The following is a 24,617-nucleotide window of genomic DNA, read 5'->3' on the forward strand; positions in this document are numbered from 1 at the left end:
CTAACGCTGAAGTCAGGACCTTGACAAACTCAACAGTGAGTGAATGATGACCATGAAAACATGCAAGACTGATGGCTATACTTATGTTTAACAAGTATATTATTCTTCTTCTTGTGATATTTTAACTTGGCTGGCTGGCTGGCTGGCTAGGTAATCAATCTATGATAACATCTGAGATGACCATCTGATTATTTGTTTGTTTACTTGCATGAGCTGCATTTCAAGTTGTGTGTGATCGTATCCACTGCTACGTAAACAAAGAGCTTTCTGATTCCGAACTGCACGTGCAACTTTTCATGCCGTGGCAGAGAAATGGCTCTATATAGATGTTGTTTGTTGTTTGTGTTACAGAGGGTGGAATGTGCAGAACTATTTGCTGTGTGAGGTTGTTCGTCCTTTATTTTTTTGCATTTCAAAGGGTATCACTAGTTTAACTTGGAAGTGGGTGGATGATACAAATTGATGGAGTCATATAGTGATTCATCAGTGTGGGTATGTGTATCTGTGTGTGTGTTTGTGTGACGACCCCAGGAAGAGTAGCTGCTGCTTTTGCAACAGCTAATGGGGATCCTAATAAAGTACAACAAAAAATACCAAAAAGGCTAACAACCTACTCAGACTGACAGGAAGCTTTCAAGAACTTCCCGTCACCATCAATGAGATATTCCAGCTTATTTATTTGCTAAAGACCTTTTATTTAGACTGGCTGACATGCAGAAACCCCTTTGAATGACTCATAAAAAAAAAAAATGTGTTTCAAGTCTTTGGGCTTACAGAAATTCTTTGGCGAGGGAGAGAGGAAGGGAACAGGACGGAATAGGAGAGGTGTGCTTACTGTTGCCACACGCCCAAAGTCTCTCTTCCTGGAACTGAAGCATTTGATAAGTAAAGCCCATCCCCTCCTGACCAATGAGGTTCTTGCAAGGCACGCGCACGTCATCGAAGAAGACCTCTGCCGTGTCGGAAGACCTCATCCCCATCTTGTCGATCTTACGGGCGATGTGAACCCCTGTGAGGAAAACAGAGAGAGGCGTCATCATGTGTGTTTTGGCTGGGATACCAGAGGCCATCCGGTAGCTCCCTAATGGAGTCTTAACAAATTATAACACTGTCTGGAGATTATAATAATCCCTTGGTCTTGGACATTGGCTTCTGCACAAAACACTGAAAATGTTGTGAGTAATTACTAAAATGTGAATATAAATGTAATCATCTATAGTTGATAGATCCCAACTTGAGATCGGCTTAATGCATGTATCATGTGAGATGGAGAGCAGCAGGAAGCCTAGCGGTTAAGAGCATTCGGCCAGTAACAGAAAGGTCGCTTTCGTCAAATCCTTGAGCCGACTAGGTGAAAAGTTGATGTGCCCTTGAGCAAGGCACTTAACTTTAAAATGGGAGCTTAGCACAAATTCTAACAGAATCTCTAATTAGGATTTGGCCCTCAACAATAGCCCGCTATCAATTTCAGAACATAAGGTCAATAACTGGAGATGAAGCTATTGGAGAGTTTTTGTAGACTAAGTATATATAATTGTGTCTCACCAGGAGAGTTCATAGGCAGACAGATGAGGGACTTGTTCTTGTGAGACGGACCGTCACTGGTGTTGGCCAGGAGACACATCCAGTCAGCCTGGGTGCCGTTAGTGGTCCACATCTTACCACCGTTCACCACATACTCATCCCCTTCACGCACCGCGTTCGTCTTGATGGCTGGGGGGGGGGGGGGGGGGGAGAGAAAAAATATGACTTGTTCTGTAGAACAACCTTTTCCAAAAAACTGTGGCCCACCCCTGTCTTAACACACGGCCCAAAAGGAATCACACTATGGGGAACACTGCTCTAGTTGAGATACAATGTCCATGAGGTCAGATTGATAATATAAAAAATATCCAGAAATGTTCCATATGCACAAAAAGCTTATTTCTCTCAAATGTTGTGCACAAATTTGTTTACATCCCTCTCAGTGAGCATTTCTCCTTTGCCAAGATAATCCATCCACCTGACAGGTGTGGCATATCAAGAAGCTGATTAAACAGCATGATCATTACACAGGTGCATCTTGTGCTGGGTACAATAAAAGGCCACTCTAAAATGTGCAGTTTTGTCACACAACACAATGCCACAGATGTCTACATTTTGAGGGAACACGCAATTGGCATGCTGACTGCAGGAATGTCCACCAGAGTAGTTGCCAGAGAATTGAATGTTAATTTCTCTACCATAAGCTGCCTCCAACGTCGTTTTAGAGAATTTGGCAGTACGCCTAACCGGCCTCACAACCGCAGACCACGTGTAGCCATTCAAGCCCAGGACCTCCACATCGGATTCTTCACCTACGGGATTATCTGAGACCAGCCACTCGGACAGCTGATGAAACAGAAATATTTCTGTCTGTAATAAAGCCCTTTTGTGGGGAAAAACACATTCTGATTGGCTGGGCCTGGCTCCCCAGTGGGTGAGCCTATGCTCTCCCAGACCCATCCATGGCTGTGCACCTGCCCAGTCATGTGAAATCCATAGATTAGGGCCTAATGAATGTATTTCTGATTTCCTCATATGAACTGTAACTCAGTAAAATGGTTAAAATTGTTGTATGTTGCATTTATATTTTTGTTCAATATAGATTCAACCGCGGGAAGATTTCTTCCTGAGCGGATGGTCAGCGTGCCAGAACATATTTACAAATCATTTATAGACTGCAAATTGACAGCAAGAAGGCCAAACAGATTTAATATTTGACTAAAACATTTCAAACCCTGCTTACATTTGTATACGATCACATATACACTATATATACACAAAAGTATGTGGACACCCCTTCAAATGAGTGGATTCGGCTACTTCAGCCACACCTGTTGCTGACAGGTCTATAAAGTCAAGCACACAGCCATGCAATCTCCATAGACAAACATTGTCAGTAGAATGGCCTTACTGAAGAGCTCAGTGGCTTTCAACGTGGCATCGTCATAGGATGCCACTTTTCCAACAAGTCAGTTTGCCAAATTTCTGCCCTGCTAGAGCTGCCAAGGTCAACTTTAAGTGCTGTTGCAATACTTACTACTGAGTTCCAAACTGCCTCTGGAGGCAATGTCAGCATAAGAACTGTTCGTCAGGAGCATCATTAAATGGGTTTCCATGTACGAGCAGCCGCACACAAGCCTAAGATCACCATGCGCAATGCAAAGCGTCGGCTGGAGCGGTGTAAAGCTCGCCGCCATTGGACTCTGGAGCAGTGGAAACGTGTTCTCTGGAGTGATGAATCACGCTTCCCTATTTGGCAGTCCGAACGACAAATCTGGGTTTGGCAGATTGCCAGGCTACCTGCCCCAATGCATAGTGCCAACTGTAAAGGTTGGTGGAGGAGGAATAATGGTCTGGGTCTGTTTTTCATGGTTCAGGCTAGGCCCCTTAGTTCCAGTGAAGGGAAATGTTAACGCTACACCATACAATGACATTCTAGATGATTCTGTGCTTCCAACTTTGTGGCAACAGTTTGGGGAAGGCCCTTTCCTGTTTCAGCATGACAATGCCCCCATGCATAAAGCAAGGTCTATACAGAAATGGTTTGTCGAGATCGTAGTTGAAGAACTTGACGGACAGAGTCCTGACCTCAACACCTATGGGATGAATTGTAACAAAACACCGCAAGCCAGGCCTAATCGCCCAACATCAGTGCCCGACCTCACTAATGCTCTTGTGGCTGAATGGAAGCAAGTCCTCGCAGCAATGTTCCAACTTCTAGTAGAAAGCCTTCCCAGAAGAGTGGCTGTTATAGCAGCAAAGCGGGACCAACTCCATATTAATGTCCATGATTTTGGAATGAGATGTTTGACGAGCAGGTGTCCACATTTCCAAAAGTCTCTCTATTTTGCGTGGGAATACTTTGGAACAGATTTCCAAAATTAATATCACTTGGAACCAAATTGCTGGTGTTTTTAGTCTTTCTTCTATGTCCAACAATAAAAAATATTTAAAAAAATATATATATTTTTTTTCATACTCAGTAAACTTGGGGGGGACAAATAAAATCCCACGCGGTCCCGCCAGTTGGGGAACCCTGGTATAGATTAACAATTGATTGGTGCCCGATTAGAGCCTGGAGTGATATTACTCTAAACAGAACAAAAATCAATCTTTATTTTCCAAATCAGTGTAGGTGCACAGATAAGCATGCCTTGAAGTTCTTCCTGCTTTGAACAAGATGAAACAAGGGAGAAAATATAGATTTGTTATTTTCATGCCATCATTTGCCATTAAGAGTGTTTTAATCATGCTGGTGCTCTGATGTCCCCCGGATTAGAAATAGATTGAGCCTCCTTTTTCGTCCCAGATTGGTTGAGTGTTTACTGAGAATCTGCTTTAGGGATGAGCGGAAGTCAGGCCATAATAAAATACTAGTGGGATACTAAATGAAGGCAACGTACTAGCAACATCTGAGCCGGCTCCGACTTCACTCACTCCCAGACAGGCCACTTTGTCTCCCATTATGGAGGGCAGCAGAAACTCCTTCTTCAGCTCTGTAGAGCCAAACCTACAGTATATGCCATTTAGCACAGTGTCACAACACACAGAGACAATGGGGTTAAAGAGCTGATCAAGTAACTGTTCCAGTAGACTTCCAGTCATTGAGCTAACGCTAGTTAGCTTCTTTCAAACTGCACATAGAAACATAACAATGGAATCCATAAGTTCATCTGACCCTGGGCAAGTAGAAAAAGCGCTTAGTCGCCTTGCACTAAGCTTATTTTGCTACGTATAACGAATAGCATACATACAGCTGCTTGACTCATCATCAACATGATATATTCTGAAGTATTTAAACATCTGTCAATTATTACTTGTAGAAGCCACTAAGTCCTAGTTTTGGATTGTTGGTGTGCATATTGAAGCGAAAATGTCAGAAGAGTGGGTTGTCTCCAAGTCTTCACAAAAGCTTGACTTTACAAATGTTTCTTGTGTGTGTGTGTGTGTGTGTGTGTGTGTGTGTGTGTGTCAGTGAGAATCAGAGACTAATTTATGTAGTTTAGAAATGAAATTACATTGGGAAGGGTGGGGGTAGGAGACAAGGGGGGTCCCCAGGGAACAAGCTATGTGATTGTGCAATTGATTGTATGTTTTTACTTTCCTCTAATAAAATATTATACAAAATAAAAATGAAATTACTTGCTTGATTGGCTCATAATGAAAATAACATGGCTATGGGCTGAATGGGTGCATATACATTACCTGGCCAGGGCAGGTGTGGCCATATCAGTCTGGACTCCGATGGCCATGGGGATGCCTCCACAGCGGATGTTACCCAGCTCCTCTGACACGGCTATACTGTAGCTGAAGTCCAGACCCAGGCCTCCATACTCTGCACAGAACACATAAACACAATGATTACCACCCTGTAGCACTCACTTCTGTAATCATGAAGTGCTTTGAGAGGCTGGTTATGGCATACATTAAGTCCACCATCCCACCCCCCCTGTCGCCGCTGTGGAAGTGGGTGGGTGCTATGGTCCCATGGTTTCTCTCGACTCACCCGGCTCCAGGATAGATTTTGACTCTTCAAACATACCCAAGTCGCTATATGCGATTCCTGACTCTGCTTCTGGTTTTAATTAGTTCCCCGCATCCAGTGCATGCGGGAGGGATTGTTAATTGCGCTACCGAACTGCCCCTAATCAAAACGGCCTAAACCCAGCCGCCAGAAAACACCGAAAATGTAACTTTTTTCAATGTGTCAATCACTCTCGAGTCATCTGGGACCCACGAGCTAAGCCCAAGGGACTACTAAGGGGGCACTTGAACATTCGTAGTGTCATTCCAAAAAGTGATCAAATTCAACATCTACTCACAGACTCCAACCTTGACTTTCTCTGCCTCTCAGAGACATGGCTCTATAAAAACTCTCCATATGCTGCTTTGATTGTGCCTGGCTACAATGTTTTCAGGAGAGACAGGACTGAAGGAAGAGGAGGGGGTGTGATGATTTACATTAAAGAACATCCGATGTAAACAAATTGAGTGGTCATGTGATAATGAACTAGAATGTATTGGCCTGAACATTACACTGTCTCCCCAAATGTCTTTTACCCTCATTGGAATGTATAGGCCACCTTCCACCAAAAGTGTGTTTTTTGATCAGTTTAATAACATGCTTAGGGAATGTGATTTTGGGAAAGAGGTCATCTTAAATGGGAGATTTTAATATTAATTATGAAGACAAGTCTTGTAGGAAAACCTTCAAACGGATCACTAATACCTTTGACCTTACACAGCTAGTTAAAGGGCCAACCAGGGTGACTTGTTGCTCTAAAACACAGATTGATTTGGTGTTCAGTAATACACCAGAGAGAGTGACTAAATCATTCAATATGGTTACTGGGCTATCTGATCATAATCTGACACCTATAGCCAGAAAGCTGTCTAAGAGCAGGTTTAACCTCTCTACTGTTAGAAAGCCGGATCAACTAAGAATACCTAGGAGTGAATTAAACTATTTTGAAAACGCAATTAAGGGAATTAACTGGAATGATCTCTTGTCCTATACAGACGTGGAAGCTGATAGTCAGGTTTTTCTATCCACAATCCAGACTACAATAAATGGTTTCCTAAAGAAAATCAAATCCAAACCTGGCCAAAAGAGCACTCTTCCTTGGCTAAATGGAGAAATCTGGAAATTGATGAAAGAATGAGATTATGCCCTAAAAATAGCCCTAAGATCCAAATTAGAGCATGACAGACGTAGGTTTACCATGTTGAGAAATAAGGTGATGAAAGAAATCAGACAGGCCAAGGCAAACTTTTTTTTATTAACATAATTGGTGAAGCAAAGGGAAATTCTAAATTGATCTGGGAGAATCTAAACAAGTTAACAGGGAAAGACCATAGTAACACTGCAAAAAGACTAGAAATCATGGTGAATAACAATCTAACACAGGATGCAGTTGAAATAGCAATAGCCTTCAATTCCTACTTTATTGACTCTGTCAGGGTACTGACACAGAACCCCTCCACTGGTTTCTTAGTCTCAGTGCTAGTAAATGACACTTAACCTGTCTTCATCATAAGGGAGGTTTCTGAGTCAAAGTTAAACAAGGTGATTTGCTCACTAAAGAACTCTAAAGCCGAATATGTGTTTGGGCTGGACTCTACCTTTCTTAAAAACTACAGAGTCACTCATTGGCCCCATTAATAAGGTCACCAATACATCTATTGGTCTCGGGGTGTTTCCAAGGGTATGGAAGTCAGCCATAATAACGGTCATCTTTAAATCGGGCAACCCTGCTGACGTGAGTAACTACAGCCCCATTTGTATACTACCTGTGGTGTCAAAGGTTGTTGAAAAGTGTGTAGCAGAACTACTGATTGCCCACCTCAGAGCGAAACACTCCACAGAAACGGCCAACTGCTTTCTTCTGGAAAATGTGAAGTCCAAGATGGACAAAGGGGGCGTTGTTGGGGCTGTGTTTCTGGACCTACGGAAGGCTTTTGATACTGATGAGATTCTCATTTCAAAATTGTCCAAGTTCAACTTTCCCCCCGATGCCTTGAGATGGATGAAATCATACCTTGAAGGCAGAACTCAGTGTGTCAGAGTGAGCAATGAGCTGTCGCCCACTCTTAGCTATGATGTGGGCGTGCCCCAAGGGTCAATACTGGGGCCCCTCCTGTTCAGCCTGTACATTAATGATCTGCCTTCTGTCTGTACTGGGTCTGAAGTTAAAATGTATGCAGATGATACAGTGATATATGTGCATGCAAAGAGCAAACAACAAGCTGCACAAGAACTCACTACTATAATGGTCCAGGTTACAAAGTGGCTCAGTGACTCGTGTTTGCATCTCAATGTGGAAAAAAAACTGTTTGCATGTTCTTCACAAAGAGGGCAACATATGCTACTGAGCCAGATGTCTGTGTGTCAGGGGAGAAGCTCCAGGTGGTATCTGATTTTAAGTACCTTGGCATCATACTTGATTCAGACCTCTTTTAAAAAGCATGTGAAAAAGGTAATTCAGATAACCAAATTCAACCTAGCTAATTTCCGATTTATACGAAATTGTTTGACTACAGAGGTAGCAAAACTGTACTTCAAATCTATGATACTCCCCCACTTAACATACTGCTTGACTAGTTGGGCCCAAGCTTGCTGTACAACATTAAAACCTATTCAGTCCGTCTACAAACAGGCTATCAAGTGCTTGATAGGAAGCCCAATAGCCATCATCACTGTTACATCCTCAGAAAGCATGAGCTCCTGATTTGGGAGAATCTTGTGCAATACACCGACGCATGTCTTGTATTCAAGATCCTAAATGGCCTGGCTCCCCCTCCACTCAGTATTTTTGTTAAACAGAAAACCTTGACATTTAGGGTGACTGACATTTACTCCTGAGGTGCTGACTTGCTGCACCCTAGACAACCACTGTGATTATTATTATTAGTTGACCATGCTGGTCATTTATGAAAATTTGAATATCTTGGCCATGTTCTGTTATAATCTCCACCCGGCACAGCCAGAAGAGGACTGGCCACCCCTCATAGCCTGGTTCCTCTCTAGGTTTCTTCCTAGGTTTTGGCCTTTCTAGGGAGTTTTTCCTAGCCACCGTGCTTCTACACCTGCATTGCTTGCTGTTTGGGGTTTTAGGCTGGATTTCTGTACAGCACTTTGAGATATCAGCTGATGTAAGAAGGGCTTTATAAATACATGTGATTTGACAGTATAGTTCCCTTAAGGAAAAGCACCTTTAGTAAATCCGCTTTCTCTGTGAGAGCTTCCCATGTGTGGAACAGACTGCCATCAGACACATAACTGCACCTCATATCAAACTTTCACAAAATGCATGAAGACATGGCTAAAGGTCAATCAGATTTGTGAACATGGTCCCTAGCTGTGTGTTGCCGCTTTCCATGTTGTCTGTAGCTTGTGAGGTGTGGAAACACTGTTGCTTTTATGAATTTTGTCTTACTGCTTTTTGTTCTATGTTGCTCTGTTTGTATGCTATGTCTTGCTTGTCCTATGTTGCTCTGGGTGTGCTCACTGCTCAATGATTCTTTATATCGTAATTGTTTTTAATAACCTGCCCAGGGACTGCGGTTGAAAATTAGCCGGCTGGCTAAAACCGACACTTTTACTGAAACGTTGATTAATGTGCCCTGTCACTGTAAAAATAAGATATAACTCAAACTAAACTCAAACTCCACACTGCCCTCACCCACCTAGATAAGAGTAATACCTGCGTGAGAATGCTGTTCATTTGACTACAGCTCAGCGTTCAAAACCCCTCCAAGCTCGTCACCAAGCTTAGGACCCTTTGCAACTGGATTCTGGACTTCCTGACGGGCCGACCCCAGCTCGTGGGGGTAGGCAACATCACCTCCGCCACGCTGACCCTTAACACAGAGGCCCCACAGGGGGGTGTGCTTAGTCCCCTCTTGTACTCCCTGTTCCCCCACAACTGTGTGGCTATGCACGACTCCAACACCATTATCAAGTTCTCTGACGACACGAAGTGGTAGTCCTGAGTCAGCATACAGGGAGGAGGTCAGTGACCTGGCAGTGTGTTGCCAGAGCAACAACCTCTCCCTCAACGTCAGCAAGACCAAGGAGCTGATTGTGGAATACAGGAAACGGGGAGCGAGCACGTCCCCTTCCACAGGGCGGCAGCGGAGCAGGTAGACAGCTTCAAGTTCATCGGTGTCCAAATCACTAGACTTAAAATGGTCCAAACACACACGCACAGTCGGGAAGAAGGCGCAACAGTGCCTCTTCCCCCTCAGAAGGTTGAACAAGTTTGGCAAAAGGTTCTACAGTCGTACCATTAAGAGCATATTGACTGGCTGCATCACTGCTTAGTAAGGCAATAACACTGCCCTTGATGGCATTGCGCTACAGAGGGTTGTGGGGACAGTCCAGTAAATCACAGGGGCCAAGCTCCCTGCCATCCAGGACATCTATATCAGGCGGTGTGAAAAGAAGGCCTGGAAAATCGTCTAAGACTCCAACCACCCAAGCCATAGATTTTCTCTGCTGCTGCATTGCAAGAGGTACCGGTGAATCAAGTCTTGACCCCAACAGGCTCTTGAACAGCTTCTATCTCCAAGCAATATGACTGATGAATAGCTAATAAAATATCTACACAACTATCCGAGTTAACCTGGCCCTACACACTCACACACATCAGTCACTCCAACACACACACACAAAATCTGACTCCATAATTTGCTCACTCACACATAATATGCACATACATTTATACTGACTCTGCACACCCACTCACATACAAGCTTCTGCTACTCTGTTGATCTTTTATTCTGTTGCCTAGTCCCCTTACACATATCTACCTCCATCACTCCAGTATCCCTGCACATGTAAATATGGTATTGGAACAGACTTTTTAAATATTTCCTTTATATAGTATGCTTACTTAATTGCGTATTTCATATATCCTATTCTTATTTCTCGTGTGTTTTTTTCTAGTATTACATTGTTATTGATTATTGCATTGTTGGGTTTTGAGTTTGCAAGAAAGGCAATTCACTGTACTTGTGCATGTGACATTAACACTTGAAACTTAAACAAACACCCTCTTAAAGGGATAGTGATCCACATTAAAACATGACATATTGGTTTCCTTACCCTGTAAGCAGTCTATGGACATGGTAAAACAGCAATCCATGCTTTTAGTTTACCTAGCCACTGTCTCCAAATGCTAACTTTTTAGCTTTTGTGGCACAAATCCAATGCAAGAATATCTCCTATATTAGCATTTTCCGCACTTCATGTCCAAATTATCTTAAAGTAACTTTATTGTACTACATAATCAATTATATAGGATTTAGCCTAACTTTAGATATAATTGTAGCCTGGTTGCCCGGCAACCTAATAATCAAGGCTTGGAAAGTATTTCTGTGAGTTGTGACACAGGTGACACAGAAAATAGAATACATTAGAAATGATTTATTTACTTCTCACTTGAATGACAATTTACATTAATCAACTAGCTCTAATCTGCCGAATGGAACCAGAGAGTAATTCAATGGGAAGATAATAGTCCGAAACCTTTTTTCTGATTTTATCATGTTAGTTATGAACACCACAAAGCGTGACTAAACATCAGACACAGAATAAAAAGACAGACACTAATGATGACAAGGATGAATAACAACAAGAACATTGACACCAGAGAGTTCTATTCTCTCCAGCCAGAAGGGTCAGAGTCACCTGCCAAATGGCTCTCAGAATATTGCAGCCAGGGGGAAAACTGTGGCAGGACAAGGAAAACACTGAACATAGGGGCCAAAAAGCAGAGGAAAAACTAGAGGAAACAGGCACAGCTGTGTGGAGATAAATGTGTGACAGGCCTGGAACCCTGTGGACCTCATAGACAGAGGTGCGACTGAGTTTTGTCAAAACAGCCCCGCGCGATAGTGAAGGAAAGCAAACAGAATCCCTGCCAGCCATAGATATCCCTTACATGTATGTTTTTGCAGGACGAGGTTCCACTATAGCACAACAATAACCCACCTAAAACAAACAACATTAAGGGCTTAATGAAGCCTTCCTAAGCCCTTCATAAGATCTACATCAAATCGTATTAGTCACATGTGCCGAACAGGTGTAGTAGACCTTACCATGAAATGCTTACTAACAAGCCCTTAACCAACAATGCAGTTCAAGAAATAGAGTTAAGAAAATATTTACTAAATAAACTAAAGTAAAAAATAAAATCAAAAAGTAACAAGAAAATTACATAACAATAACGAGGCTATATACAGGGGGTACCGGTACCGTGTCAATGTGCAGGGGGTACAGGTTAGTCGATGCAATTTGTAAAGTGACTATGCATAGATAATAAACAGCGAGTAGCAGCAGTGTAAAAACAATGGGATGGCCATTTGATTAATTGTTCAATAGTCTTATGGCTTGGTGGTAGAAGCTGTTAAGGAACCTTTTGGACCTAGATTTGGCGCTCCAGTACCGCTTGCCGTGCAGTAGCAGAGAGAAAAGTCTATGACTTGGGTGACTGGAGTCTAAGACAATTTTTAGGGCCTTTCTCTGATAACGCCTAGTATATAGGTCCTGGATGGCAGGAAGCTTTGCCCCAGTGATGTACTGGGCCATACGCAATACACTCTGTAGCGCCTTATGGTCGGATGTCGAACAATTGCCATACCAGGTGGTGATGCAACCGGTCACGATGCTCTCGATGGTGCAGCTGTAGAACTTTTTGAGCATCTGGGGAGCCATGCCAAATATTTTCAGTCTCCTGAGGGGGAAAGGTGTTGTCGTGCCCTCTTCACAACTGTCTTGGTGTGTTTGGACCGTGCTAGTTCGTTGTTGATGTGGACACCAAGGAACTTGAAACTCTCGACTCGCTCCACTACAGCCCCGTCAATGTTAATGGGGGCCTGTGCCCTCCTTTTCCTATAGTCCACGATCAGCTCCTTTGTCTTGCTCACATTGAGGGAGAGGTTGTTGTCCTGGCACCACACTGCCAGGTCTCTGGCCTCCTCCCTATAGGCTGTCTTATCGTTGTCAGTGATAAGGCCTACCAGTTGTGTCGTCAGCAAACTTAATGGTGTTGGAGTCGTGCTTGGCCACGCAGTCTTGGGTGAACAGGGAGTACAGGAGGGGACAAAGCACGCACCCCTGAGGGGCCCCCGTGTTGACGATCAGCATGCAGATGTGTTGGTGCCTACTCTTTCCACCTGGGGGCGGCCCGTCAGGAAGTCCAGGATCCAGTTGCAGAGGGAGGTGTTAAGTCGCAGGGTCCTTAGTTATATTATTTATTTATTGAACCTTTATTTAACTAGGCAAGTCAGTTAAGAACAAATTCTTACTTACAATGACAGCCTACCAATAGGCCTCCTGTGAGGACGGGGGATTAAATATTTAAAATAAATATAATATAATGTGGCGTACAGCAGGTCAGCTCTCCGGCCAGGACTAATTGGGGCTGGTGAGTAATCAAGGGCTGATTGCTCACCAGCTGTACGAGTCACATAAAGCTGACAGAAGGGTAGCACACAGGAGAGAGATTGGGGGAAGAAAGGACTCCTGGGGACGGTTCCAGACGTAACAGGAGAGAGTTCAGTTTTTGATCTCCACAGGATACAACAAGACCCGGAGCCCAGAAGACGGTATCCCGGAGAGGCTATTAGGTTAATAAACACTTTTGAAACTGAGCTAATCCTACTCTGTCCCTGTATGATCTGTGTAAACGTTTTGACCCAACCCCCTGGTCTGCCACAATAAATATAGGACAACACACACATCACGACAAGAGCGACAACAACACTACATAAAGAGAGACCTAAGACAACAACATAGCAAGGCAACAACACATGACAACACAGCATGGTAGGAACACAACAACATGGTAGCAACACAACATGGTAGCAGCACAAAACATGCTACAAACATTGGGCACAGACAACAGCACAAAGGGCAAGAGGGTAGAGACAACAATACATCACACAAAGCAGCCACAACTGTCAGTAAGAGTGTTCATTAATGAGTCTTTGAATGAAGAGACTGAGATAAAACTGTCCAGTTTGAGTGTTTGTTGCAGCTCGTTCCAGTCGCTGACTGCAGCGAACTGAAAATAGGAGTGACCCAGGGATAGTTGTGCTTTGGGGACCTTTAACAGAATGTGACTGGCAGAACGGGTGTTGTATGTGGAGGATGAGGGCTGCAGTAGATATCTCAGATAGGGGGGAGTGAGGCCTGAGAGGGTTTTATAAATAAGCATCAACCAGTGGGTCTTGTGACGGGTATACAGAGATGACCAGTTTACAGAGTATAGAGTGCAGTGATGTGTTCTATAAGGAGCATTGGTGACAAATCTGATGGCCGATTGGTAAAGAACATCTAGCCGCTCAAGAGCACCCTTACCTGCCGATCTATAAATTACGTCTCCGTAATTTAGCATGAGTAGGATGGTCATCTGAATCACGGTTAGTTTCGCAGCTGGGGTGAAAGAGGAGCGATTTACGATAGAGGAAACCAAGTCTAGATTTAACTTTAGTTTGCAGCTTTGATATGTGCTGAGAGAAGGACAGTGTACCATCTAGTCATTCTCCCAAGGACTTGTATGAGGTGACTACCTCAAGCTCTAAACCCTCAGCGGTAGTAATCACACCTGTGGGGAGGGGCATTCTTCTTACCAAACCACATGACCTTTGTTTTGGAAGTATTCAGAACAGGGTTAAGGGTAGAGAAAGCTTGCTGGACACTAAGAAAGATTTTTGTAGAGCATTTAACACAACATCCGAAGAGGGGCCAGTATAAGACTATCATCTGCTTATAAATGGATGAGAGCTTCCTACTGCCTGAGCTATGTTGTTGATGTAAAGAAAGAAGAGCATGGGGCCTAGGATCGAGCCTTGGGTTACTCCCTTGGTGACAGGCAGTGGCTGAGACAGCATATTTTCTGACTTTATACACTGCACTCTGAGGTAGATAGCAAATCAGGCCAAAGACACCTCAGAGACACCAATACTCCTTAGCCAGCCCACAAGAATGGAACGGTGTACCGTATCGAAAGCTTTGGCCAAGTCAATAAAAATTGCAGCACAACATTGCTTAGAATCAAGGGCAATGGTGACATCATCGAGGACCTTTAAGGTTGCAGTGACACATCAATAAACTGAGCAGAAACCAGATTGCATACCCGAAAGAATACTATACAAATCAAGAAAGCCAGTCAATTGATTATTAACAAGTGTTTCCAACACTTTTGATTAACAGGGCAAAATAGAAATAGCCCTATAATAGTTAGGATCAGCTTGATCTCCCCCTTTAAATAAAGGACGAACAGTGGCTGCCTTCCAAGCAATGGAAACCTCCCTGAAAGGAGAGACAGGGTAAAAAAGTTGGAGATAGGCTTGGCAATGATAGGGGCAGCAACCTTAAAGAAGAGTATAAACCATCTGATCCAGATGTTTTTTTGGGGTCAAGTTTAAGGAGCTCCTTTAGCACCTTGGACTCTTTGTAGCAGGGCAGAGGAAAAAGGAGGGAGAAGCATTGGGGCTATTCGCATAAGAAGGAGTGGGAGATGAGGAAATGTTGCACAGGCAAGGAGGCATGGCTTAATATTTTATATATATATATATATATATATATATATATATATAATACACTTAGGTTGGAGTCATTAAAACTCATTTTCAACCACTCCACAAATTTCCTGTTAACAAACTATAGTTTTGGCAAGTCGGTTAAGATATCTACTTTGTGCATGACACACGTAATTTTTCCAACAATTGTTTACAGACAGATTATTTCACTTATGATTCACTGTATGACAAATCCAGTGGGTCAGAAGTTTACATACACTAAGTTGACTGTGCCTTTAAACAGCTTAGAAAATTGCAGGAAATGATGTTATGGCTTCAGAAGCTTCTGGTAGGCTAATTGACATAATTTGAGTCAATTGGAGGTGTACCTGTGGATGTTTTTCAAGGCCTACCTTCAAACTCAGTGCCTCTTTGCTTGACATCTTTGGAAAATCAAAAGAAATCAGCCAAAAGAATTGTAGACTTCCACAAGACTGGTTCATACCTCGGAGCAATTTTCAAACGCCTGAAGGTACCACGTTCATCTGTACAAACAATAGTACGTAAGTATAAACACCATGGGTCCACGCAGCCGTCATACCGCTCAGGAAGGAGACGCGTTCTGTCTCCTAGAGATGAACGTACTTTGGTGCGAAAAGTGCAAAATCAATCCCAGAACTACAGCAAAGGACCTTGTGAAGACCTTGCGAAGATGCTTGGAGGAAACAGGTACAAAAGTATATACACTGCTCAAAAAAATAAAGGGAACACTTAAACAACACAATGTAACTCCAAGTCAATCACACTTCTGTGAAATCAAACTGTCCACTTAGGAAGCAACACTGATTGACAATAAATTTCACATGCTGTTGTGCAAATGGAATAGACAAAAGGTGGAAATTATAGGCAATTAGCAAGACACACCCAATAAAGGAATGGTTCTGCAGGTGGTGACCACAGACCACTTCTCAGTTCCTATGCTTCCTGGTTGATGTTTTGGTCACTTTTAAATGCTGGCGGTGCTTTCACTCTAGTGGTAGCATGAGACGGAGTCTACAACCCACACAAGTGGCTCAGGTAGTGCAGTTCATCCAGGATGGCACATCAACGCGAGCTGTGGCAAAAAGGTTTGCTGTGTCTGTCAGCGTAGTGTCTAGAGCATGGATGCGCTACCGGGAGACAGGCCAGTACATCAGGAGACGTGGAGGAGGCCGTAGGAGGGCAACAACCCAGCATCAGGACCGCTACCTCCGCCTTTGTGCAAGGAGGTGCACTGCCAGAGCCCTGCAAAATGACCTCCAGCAGGCCACAAATGTGCATGCGTCTGCTCAAACGGTCAGAAACAGACTCCATGAGGGTGGTATGAGGGCCCGACGTCCACAGGTGGGGGTTGTGCTTACAGCCCAACACCGTGCAGGACGTTTGGCATTTGCCAGAGAACACCAAGATTGGCAAATTCGCCACTGGCGTCCTGTGCTCTTCACAAATGAAAGCAGGTTCACACTGAGCACATGAGCACATGTGACAGACGTGACAGAGTCTGGAGACGCCGTGGAGAACGTTCTGCTGCCTGCAACATCCTCCAGCATGACCGTTTTGGCGGTGGGTCAGTCATGGTGTGGGGTGGCATTTCTTTGTGGCGCTGCACAGCCCTCCATGTGCTCGCCAGAGGTAGCCTGACTGCCATTAGGTACCGAGATGAGATCCTCAGACCCCTTGTGAGACCATATGCTGACACATGCACATTTGTGGCCTGCTGGAGGTCATTTTGCAGGGCTGGCAGAATCCCTTCATTCCTTTAACGAGTCTGACGAGGCCAATATACTGCTTTCTCGGGAATAGGCCCAGATCCCTGTGATCTGCGTGAAGAGGAGGCAGAGAAAGAGGAGGCCAGTGCATGATATCTAAGGAATTCTCGAGCTATTGCTCGCATGAGGTAGAGTATCTCATGATAAACTGTAGACCACACTATCTACCTAGAGAGTTTTCATATGTATTTTTCTAATCTGTTTATATACCACGTCAGTCAGAGGCTGGCACTAAGACAACATTGAATGAGCTGTATTTCGCCATAAACAAACAAGAAAACGCTCACCCAGACGCAGCGCTCCTAGTAGCCGGGGACTTTAATGCATGTACACTTAAATCAGTTTTACCAAATTTCTATCAGCATGTTAAATATGCTACCAGAGGAATAAAAACTCTGGACCACCTTTACTCCACACACAGACCCATACAAAGCTCTCCCTCTCCCTCCATTTGGCAAATCTGACCATAATTCTATCCTCCTGATTCCTGCTCACAAGCAAAAATTAAAGCAGGAAGCACCAGTGACTAGATCAATAAAAATGAAGCAGATGCTAAGCTACAGGACTGTTTTGCTAGCACAGACTGGAATATGTTCCGGGATTCCTCAGATGGCATTGAGGAGTACACCACATTAGTCATTGGTTTAATCAATATGTGCATCGATGACGTTGTCCCCACAGTGACCGTATGTGCATACCCCAACCAGAAGCCATGGATTACAGGCAAAATCCGCAGTGAGCTAAAGGCTAGAGCTGCCGCTTTCAAGGAGCAGGACTCTAACCCGGAAGCTTATAAGAAATCCCTCCATGCCCTCCGACGAACCATCAAACAGGCAAAGCGTCAATACAGGACTAAGATCAAATCGTTCTACACCGGCTCCGATGCTCGTCAGATGTGGAAGGGTTTGCAAACTATTACAGACTGCAAAGGGAAGCACAGCCGAGAGCTGCCCAGTGACACGAGCCTACCAGACGAGCTAAACTACTTCTATGCTCGCTTCAAGGCAAATAACACTGAAACATGCATGAGAGCACCAGCTGTTCTGGAAGACTGTGTGGTCACGCTCTCCGCAGCCGATGTGAGTAAGAACTTTAAAAAGGTCAACAGTCACAAGGCCGCTGGGCCAGACGGATTACCAGGACGTGTACTCCAAGCATGCGCTGACCAACTGGCAAGTGTCTTCACTGACATTTTCAACATCTCCCTGTCCGAGTCTGTAATACCATCATGTTTTAAGGAGACCACCATGGTGCCTGTGCCCAAGAGCACTAAGGTAACCTGTCTAAATGACTACCGACCCGTAGCACTCACGTTTGTAGCCATGAACTGCTTTCGAAAGGCTGGTCATGGCTCACAACACCATTATCCCAGAAACCCTAGACTCACTCCAATTTGCATACCGCCCCAACATATCCACAGATGATGCAATCTCTATTGCACTCCACACCGCCCTTTCTCACCTGTACAAAAGGAACACCTATGTGAGAATGCTATTCATTGACTACAGCTCAGCGTTCAACACCATAGTGCCCTCAAAGCTCATCACTAAGCTAAGAACCCTGGGACTAAACACCTCCCTCTGCAACTGGATCCTGAACTTCCTGACGGCCCCCCCAGGTGGTAAGGGTAGGTAGCAAGATATCCGCCACGCTGATACTCAACACAGGGGCCCCTCAAGGGTGCGTGCTCAGGCCCCTCCTGTACTCCCTGTTCACTCATGACTGCACGGCCAGGCATGACTCCAACACCATCATTAAGTTTGCCGATGACACAACAGTGGTAGGCCTGATCATAGACAAGACAGCCTATAGGGAGGAGGTCAGCGACCTGGCCGTGTGGTGCCAGGACAACAACCTCTCCCTCAACATGATCAAGACAGAGGAGATGATTGTGGACTACAGGAAAGAGAGGCCTGAGCACACCCCCATTCTCATCGACGGGGCTGCAGTGGAGCAGGTTGAGGGCTTCAAGTTCCTTGGTGTCCACATCACCAACAAACTAACATGGTCCAAGCACACCAAGACAGTCGTGAAGAGGGCACGGCAAAACCTATTCCCCCTCAGAAGACTGAAAAGATTTGGCATGGGTCCTCAGATCCTCAAAAGGTTCTACAGCTGCAACATCGAGAGCATCCTGACTGGTTGCATCACTGCCTGGTATGGCAACTGCTCGGCCTCTGACCTCAAGGCACTAAAGAGGGTAGTGCGAATGGCCCAGTACATCACTGGGGTCAAGCTTCCTGCCATCCAGGACCTCTTTACCAGGAGGTGTCAAAGGAAGGCCCTAAAAATTGTCAAAGAATCCAGCCACCCTAGTCATGGACTGTTCTCTCTGCTACCGCACAGCAAGCGGTACCGGAGTGCCAAGTCTAGGTCCAAGAGGGTTCTAAACAGCTTCTACCCCCAAGCCATAAGACTCCTGAACACCTAATCAAATGGCTACCCAGACTATTTGCATTGCTCCCCCCTCTTTTACACCGCTGCTACTCTCTGTTGTTATCATCTATGCATAGTAACTTTAATAACTCTACCTATATCTACATATTACCTCAACTAACCGGTACCCCCGCACATGGACTCTGTACCGGTTCCCCCGCACATGGACTCTGTACCAGTACCCCCGCACATGGACTGTGTACCAGTACCCCCGCACATGGACTCTGTAACGGTACCCCTGCACATGGACTCTGTACCGGTACCCCTGCACATGGACTCTGTACCAGTACCCCTGCACATGGACTCTGTACCAGTACCCCCGCACATGGACTCTGTACCAGTACCCCCGCACATGGACTCTGTACCAGTATCCCCGCACATGGACTCTGTACCAGTACCCCTGCACATGGACTCTGTACCGGTACCCCTGCACATGGACTCTGTACCGGTACCACCGCACATGGACTCTGTACCGGTACCCCTGCACATGGACTCTGTACCGGTACCACCCTGTATATAGTCTCGCAATTGCTATTTTACTGCTGCTCTTTAATTACTTGTTACTTTTATTTCTTATTCATATTTTTTTTTTAACTGCATTGTTGGTTAGGGGCTCGTAAGTAAGCATTTCACTGTAAGGTCTACATCTGTTGTATTCGGCACATGACAATTATTATTTCTTTTTTTGATATCGATGGGTTTCTAAGACGGTCATCCTCATAGATTGCTGTATTGAACATGCGTGTAGATTAAACACACTGTAAATCAGTGGAATAGTTGTCTGAGAACGAACCATTTAATTGGCCGTGTCTCCAGAGGGTGGCGAACCTGTGTATCAATGACGACTGCCACTATGATAGACACGATTGGTTCACTGGACTACAATGTATTTCAATGACACGTCATCATGAGAATTCTACAGTAAGTCAAATGGAATGCAAAAAAAAAGTAACTGCCTCATAATCCCGTATCTTAGTTTAAGAATAACGAGTCACTGGTACAGTATGTGTAATATAATTATATTATTACTAAAGGAGTCTCTCTGGATAAGAGCGTCTGCTAAATCATTCAAATGTCAATGTAATGACTGAGGACGAAGAGTGGAGGGCACTAAGGGAGAAAGTCAGGGGCAACATAACATTGGACCATCATAACAGAACTATCAGAAAAATGTTGACCAGTGGAAAACCCGGCTGGGTTGCCAAGTCTCGTAAATCGAGCCGGAGACGGGCCAATGTCAGAGGCTGAACTCTGAATCCCACTGTCCTGTCTGGGCGTGGAATAACATTACTCACTCACACACACACAGGGAGGTAGAGGTCACCCATGTTCTGCTCCCTGTTGTCTGGGCAACACTTTCCTGTTCTGGTTCTCTTGCTTATGGAAGAAAAGGGGAGTGTTTGTGTGTGTGAGAGCAGCAGAGTTTTTTCCTGTTTCATGGTGGGTAGTGGAGTGAGATAATCAGCTGAAGAGAAATCTGGCTCTGAGGCTTTATTAATGTGAAGGCTGGCTCCAGTAGAGTGCCTCCAAACTTTAGATATCATTTGTAGAAACTGGAGTAGGTTGGTCGTGACCTATGGATAAATAAATAGTCTAAATTTGAATGTTTCATACGTTGATATCTGCCAGGTTTTGTACTGTATCACAGTACCAAGAGATAGATGTTCCAAGAAATAAAAAGCTTTGAAATACAAGTTGAAGCTGCTTTTAAGTTTAAGCCTGCATGCTTGGCACTAAAGGGCCCGAGTTTTTTGCCTTTAAGCCCTAGACCTCTCATTCCAAAAGTCCCCTGCGCTTTACAAGTCCGTCATCGTTCACAGCTAAGTCTTTTTCGTCATCTGAAGATAAGGATGTATCATGGTCCACACATACTAACACAGTCGTGAAGAAGGCACAACATCTCTTCCCCCTCAGGAGGCTGAAAAGGTTATACAGCTGCACCATTGAGAGCATCTTGACTGGCTGCATCCCCGCTTGGTATGGTAACTGCACAGCTTCTAACCCCAAGCCATTAGACTGCTTAACAGTTAGTTTAATAGTTAGCCAACTAGCTACCCGGACTATCTGCATTGACCTTCTTTGCATTAACCTTCTTCACTCATCACATACGCTGCTGTTACTGTTTATTATCTGTCACTTTATACCTACTTATATGTACATACAGTATATACCTCAATTACCTCGTACACCTGCACATCGACTGAGTACTGGTACCCTGTGTATATAGCCAAGTTGTCGTTACTCATTATGTATTTATTATTAAGTGTTTTATTTTTATTCTCTATTTTCTTTCTCTCTGCATTGTTGGGAAGGGCCCGTAAGCATTTCACTATTAGTCTACACCTGTTTTTTACGAAGCATGTGATGAATAACATTTTATTTAATTTGATTATTTGACATTTAAATCCCTCAATGGCTATTTCTTCTGTGAAAACCATTCGCAGTCCACCTGGTATTTCTCCATCCCATCAGTACAGGCCTAAGCCTCCTGGTCGGTGTAATCCCCTCCCATTCCAATCAATCTAACCAGACTCATACAGCATACTTTGAGAGCTAGACATGTTAGTCAACGTTTCAGCATAGACAAGCATTATATTGGGGATAGACCACAAAACGTCTCAGAGTAGAAAAAGTGATAAGAACAGAGACATTATACTGGTAAAATAAAAGCTATGCATTCAAGCCTCTTTAGTCATAAGAGTCCCATCTAGTCAACATATTTAGGAGACCTCGTGAGCTGTCCTAACCAGTTACCAGCAGGTGCCTTGATCATAGAAAAAGGCAGCCAGTCAGTGGTTCCTGTGCCACATACAATTGCTTTAGAGTTGAAAGAATGTTTTGATATTTCTATATGATTAATCCATAAATAATCTAGACCTACATGGAACAGTATCTTTGCTTTTTACAATTATTTCACGAGGCCTATTTCACATGATATGCCTCAATACTTATTACCACTCCTTCCTTCCTTGTTCGTCCATCATAGGTTGATGATGACCCTAACACGATTCATTAGGATTAGTCTGGGGTACGGTGAGTGCGCAGATGGCTGATGAGACCAATCTGAGCCCAGAAACATGCTTTGGCACACTGGACATGATATCTTGGTAAAAGTCTCCTGAGGGACGGATCCACTAATACTGGTCTTTCGCTGTTGTCTCTTCACCATTGCATTTTTGGTCCTGCTTGCTTCAGAGGTTGTAGCGCCATCCCGGATTCGATTCCGCTAGATGGGACGATCCTGAGCAAGGCTTTCTCATGACTTTAGATCAATGTTAAAGCTCAAGGGATGCCTTCAGGGTGTCTATAAATCGTTTCTTTGGCCCACCTTGTGCTCACTTCCCATTCTTCAGCTCTATGAAGAAGATCTGCTTATGGAGATGTGTGGCAGCCATCCTGGTCACATGGCCCACCCATCTGAGCTGAGCTTTCAGAAGCAGTGTGGGAATGCTCATCATGTCGGCACGGCTGAGGACTTCAGTGTCTGGGATTCTGTCCTGCCGCTTGATCCTCAGGAGCATCCTGAAAAGGTTCAGGTGAAAGTTATTTCATTTTCTGGCATGGCATCGGTAGACTGTCCAGGTTTTGCAGCAAAAAGTAAGTGCTGGTAATATGACTGCCTGGGAACCCTTCAGTTTTTAGCCAGTTTGATGCCTTTTCTATCCCACACCGAATCTTGCAGACGGCCAAAGACTGCACTATCCTTGGTGATACTGATGTTTGTTTCTTCGTCTATGTGAACTCGCACGGGACATTGTGCTACCAAGGTAAGTGAATTTGTCCACAGCTGACAGTTTCTGACCTTTCACAGAGATGGTATGGTCCACGTAAGGATTACTGGGGGCAGGTTGGTACATAAGTTCAGTCTTCTTTGTACTGATTGTGAGGCTGAAGTTGTCACAGACAGATGAAAAGTTGTTCATGAGGATCTACAGGTCAGCAAGCAAGCCAGCAGCTAATGCACAGTCATCTGCAAACGAGGTTGCGGACAGTCACCTCCTCCACCTTTGTTATGTAATGTAACCTCCTCAGGCTGAAAAGCCCCCCATCAAAGCTGAAGATGAAACAGATCCCAGTGTGGTCACTTGGGAAAGCATCTTGCAGCATGGTGGAGAACATCATGCTAAACAAGGTTGGTGCTAGAACACTGCTTCACTCCGTTTATGACTGGAAACTACACAAAGTACTCTTGGTGATCTTGCACACTAGCCATCATGGAACTGATGCACCATTGTGATACATTTTTCTTGGCCGTCGTACCTTGTGGTGTCAAAAGCCTTTGTCAGGTTGAAAAAAGTGAGGTACAGGTCAGAGTTTGGCATTTTTCTTGGAGTTGGCGAGCTGTAAACATCATGTTAGTTGTTCCACAGTTCTGTCTGAAGCCACACTGGCTCTCGGGCAGCAGGTCTTGGTCTAGGTGTTCTTTCAGACGGTGCAGGAGGATTCTAGCTAAGATTTTTCCAGCAATTGACAGCAAGGATATACCTCTGTGATTGTAACAGGCTTGGTGATTGCCTTTCCTCTTGTAGAGGTGGTTAGACCTTGTCTCCTGGGGGACAGCTTCTTGTCTCCACAATGACTGGAAGAGGTCGGTTAGCTTCTCAACCAAACGAGGCCCTCCCACCTTGTAGGTTTCAGCTGGTATGGTGTCAGCTCCTGGAGCTTTTCCTGATGAGAGGAGGCTGACACTTTTTTTGTTTCCTCCAGGGTGGGTAGGTCTGCAAGAGTCAAGTTCATTTCAACTTGCGGCAGCCTGTTGATTGCTACTTCATTTATTGAGGGCTGAGTTGAATTGTTCGGCCCATCTGGAAACGATGTTGTCTTTCTCTGAGCAATGTAGTTCCATCCGCAATCAGAAAAGTTGAGGTTCTTGAGTGTTGTGGGCCATAGACTGATGTGAGTGAATCGTAGTGTTGTATTGTTGCGGTCAGCATACGATTGAATCTCCTCTGCTTTCTTACTGAGCCAAGCATCCTGCATTGCTCTAAGCTTGAACTGGACACTGGATTGTTTTGAGCTCTGTAGAATGCAGCAGATTTCTGAGAGCTGTCCAATCTGTCTCAGCATCTTTAGATTTAAGGACTAAAGATGCTTTTTAAGGACTCCAAACGGTGGTCTAGGGCTTCAACAAATTACTGCCGGATGTTCTCCTCTTTCACCGAGAGATGTTGAGTCGCTTTGAGGATTTTTTTGCCTTGTTGATGTCTGATCCGGATGTTGAGCTCGGAGATGAGTCGGTGATCTATCCAGCATTCTGCATTGCACATGGCCTTTTTCACCCTTGACATCATGTCTGTCTCTCCTCCTGACAATGTCAATCAA

At 44.4% G+C, this 24,617-nt stretch overlaps 1 protein-coding gene across 1 annotated transcript in view; it reads right to left on the reverse strand.

Moving 5' to 3' along the window:
* The window catches only part of zgc:85777 (uncharacterized protein LOC405871 homolog), a 43,204-nt gene that overhangs the window by 5,165 nt on the left and 13,422 nt on the right, over nt 1–24,617 (reverse strand). Inside the window, exons 3-6 of the mRNA XM_055877169.1 lie at nt 5,230–5,359; nt 4,428–4,534; nt 1,546–1,713; nt 836–1,009 (exon numbers count right to left, since the gene is read on the reverse strand). Of these exons, the coding sequence (XP_055733144.1) occupies nt 836–1,009; nt 1,546–1,713; nt 4,428–4,534; nt 5,230–5,359 (579 nt within the window). The remainder of the gene's footprint in view (nt 1–835; nt 1,010–1,545; nt 1,714–4,427; nt 4,535–5,229; nt 5,360–24,617) is intronic.

This window comes from Salvelinus fontinalis, chromosome 22 (assembly GCF_029448725.1).
Source record: "Salvelinus fontinalis isolate EN_2023a chromosome 22, ASM2944872v1, whole genome shotgun sequence".
In the NCBI taxonomy this organism is placed as follows: domain Eukaryota; kingdom Metazoa; phylum Chordata; class Actinopteri; order Salmoniformes; family Salmonidae; genus Salvelinus; species Salvelinus fontinalis.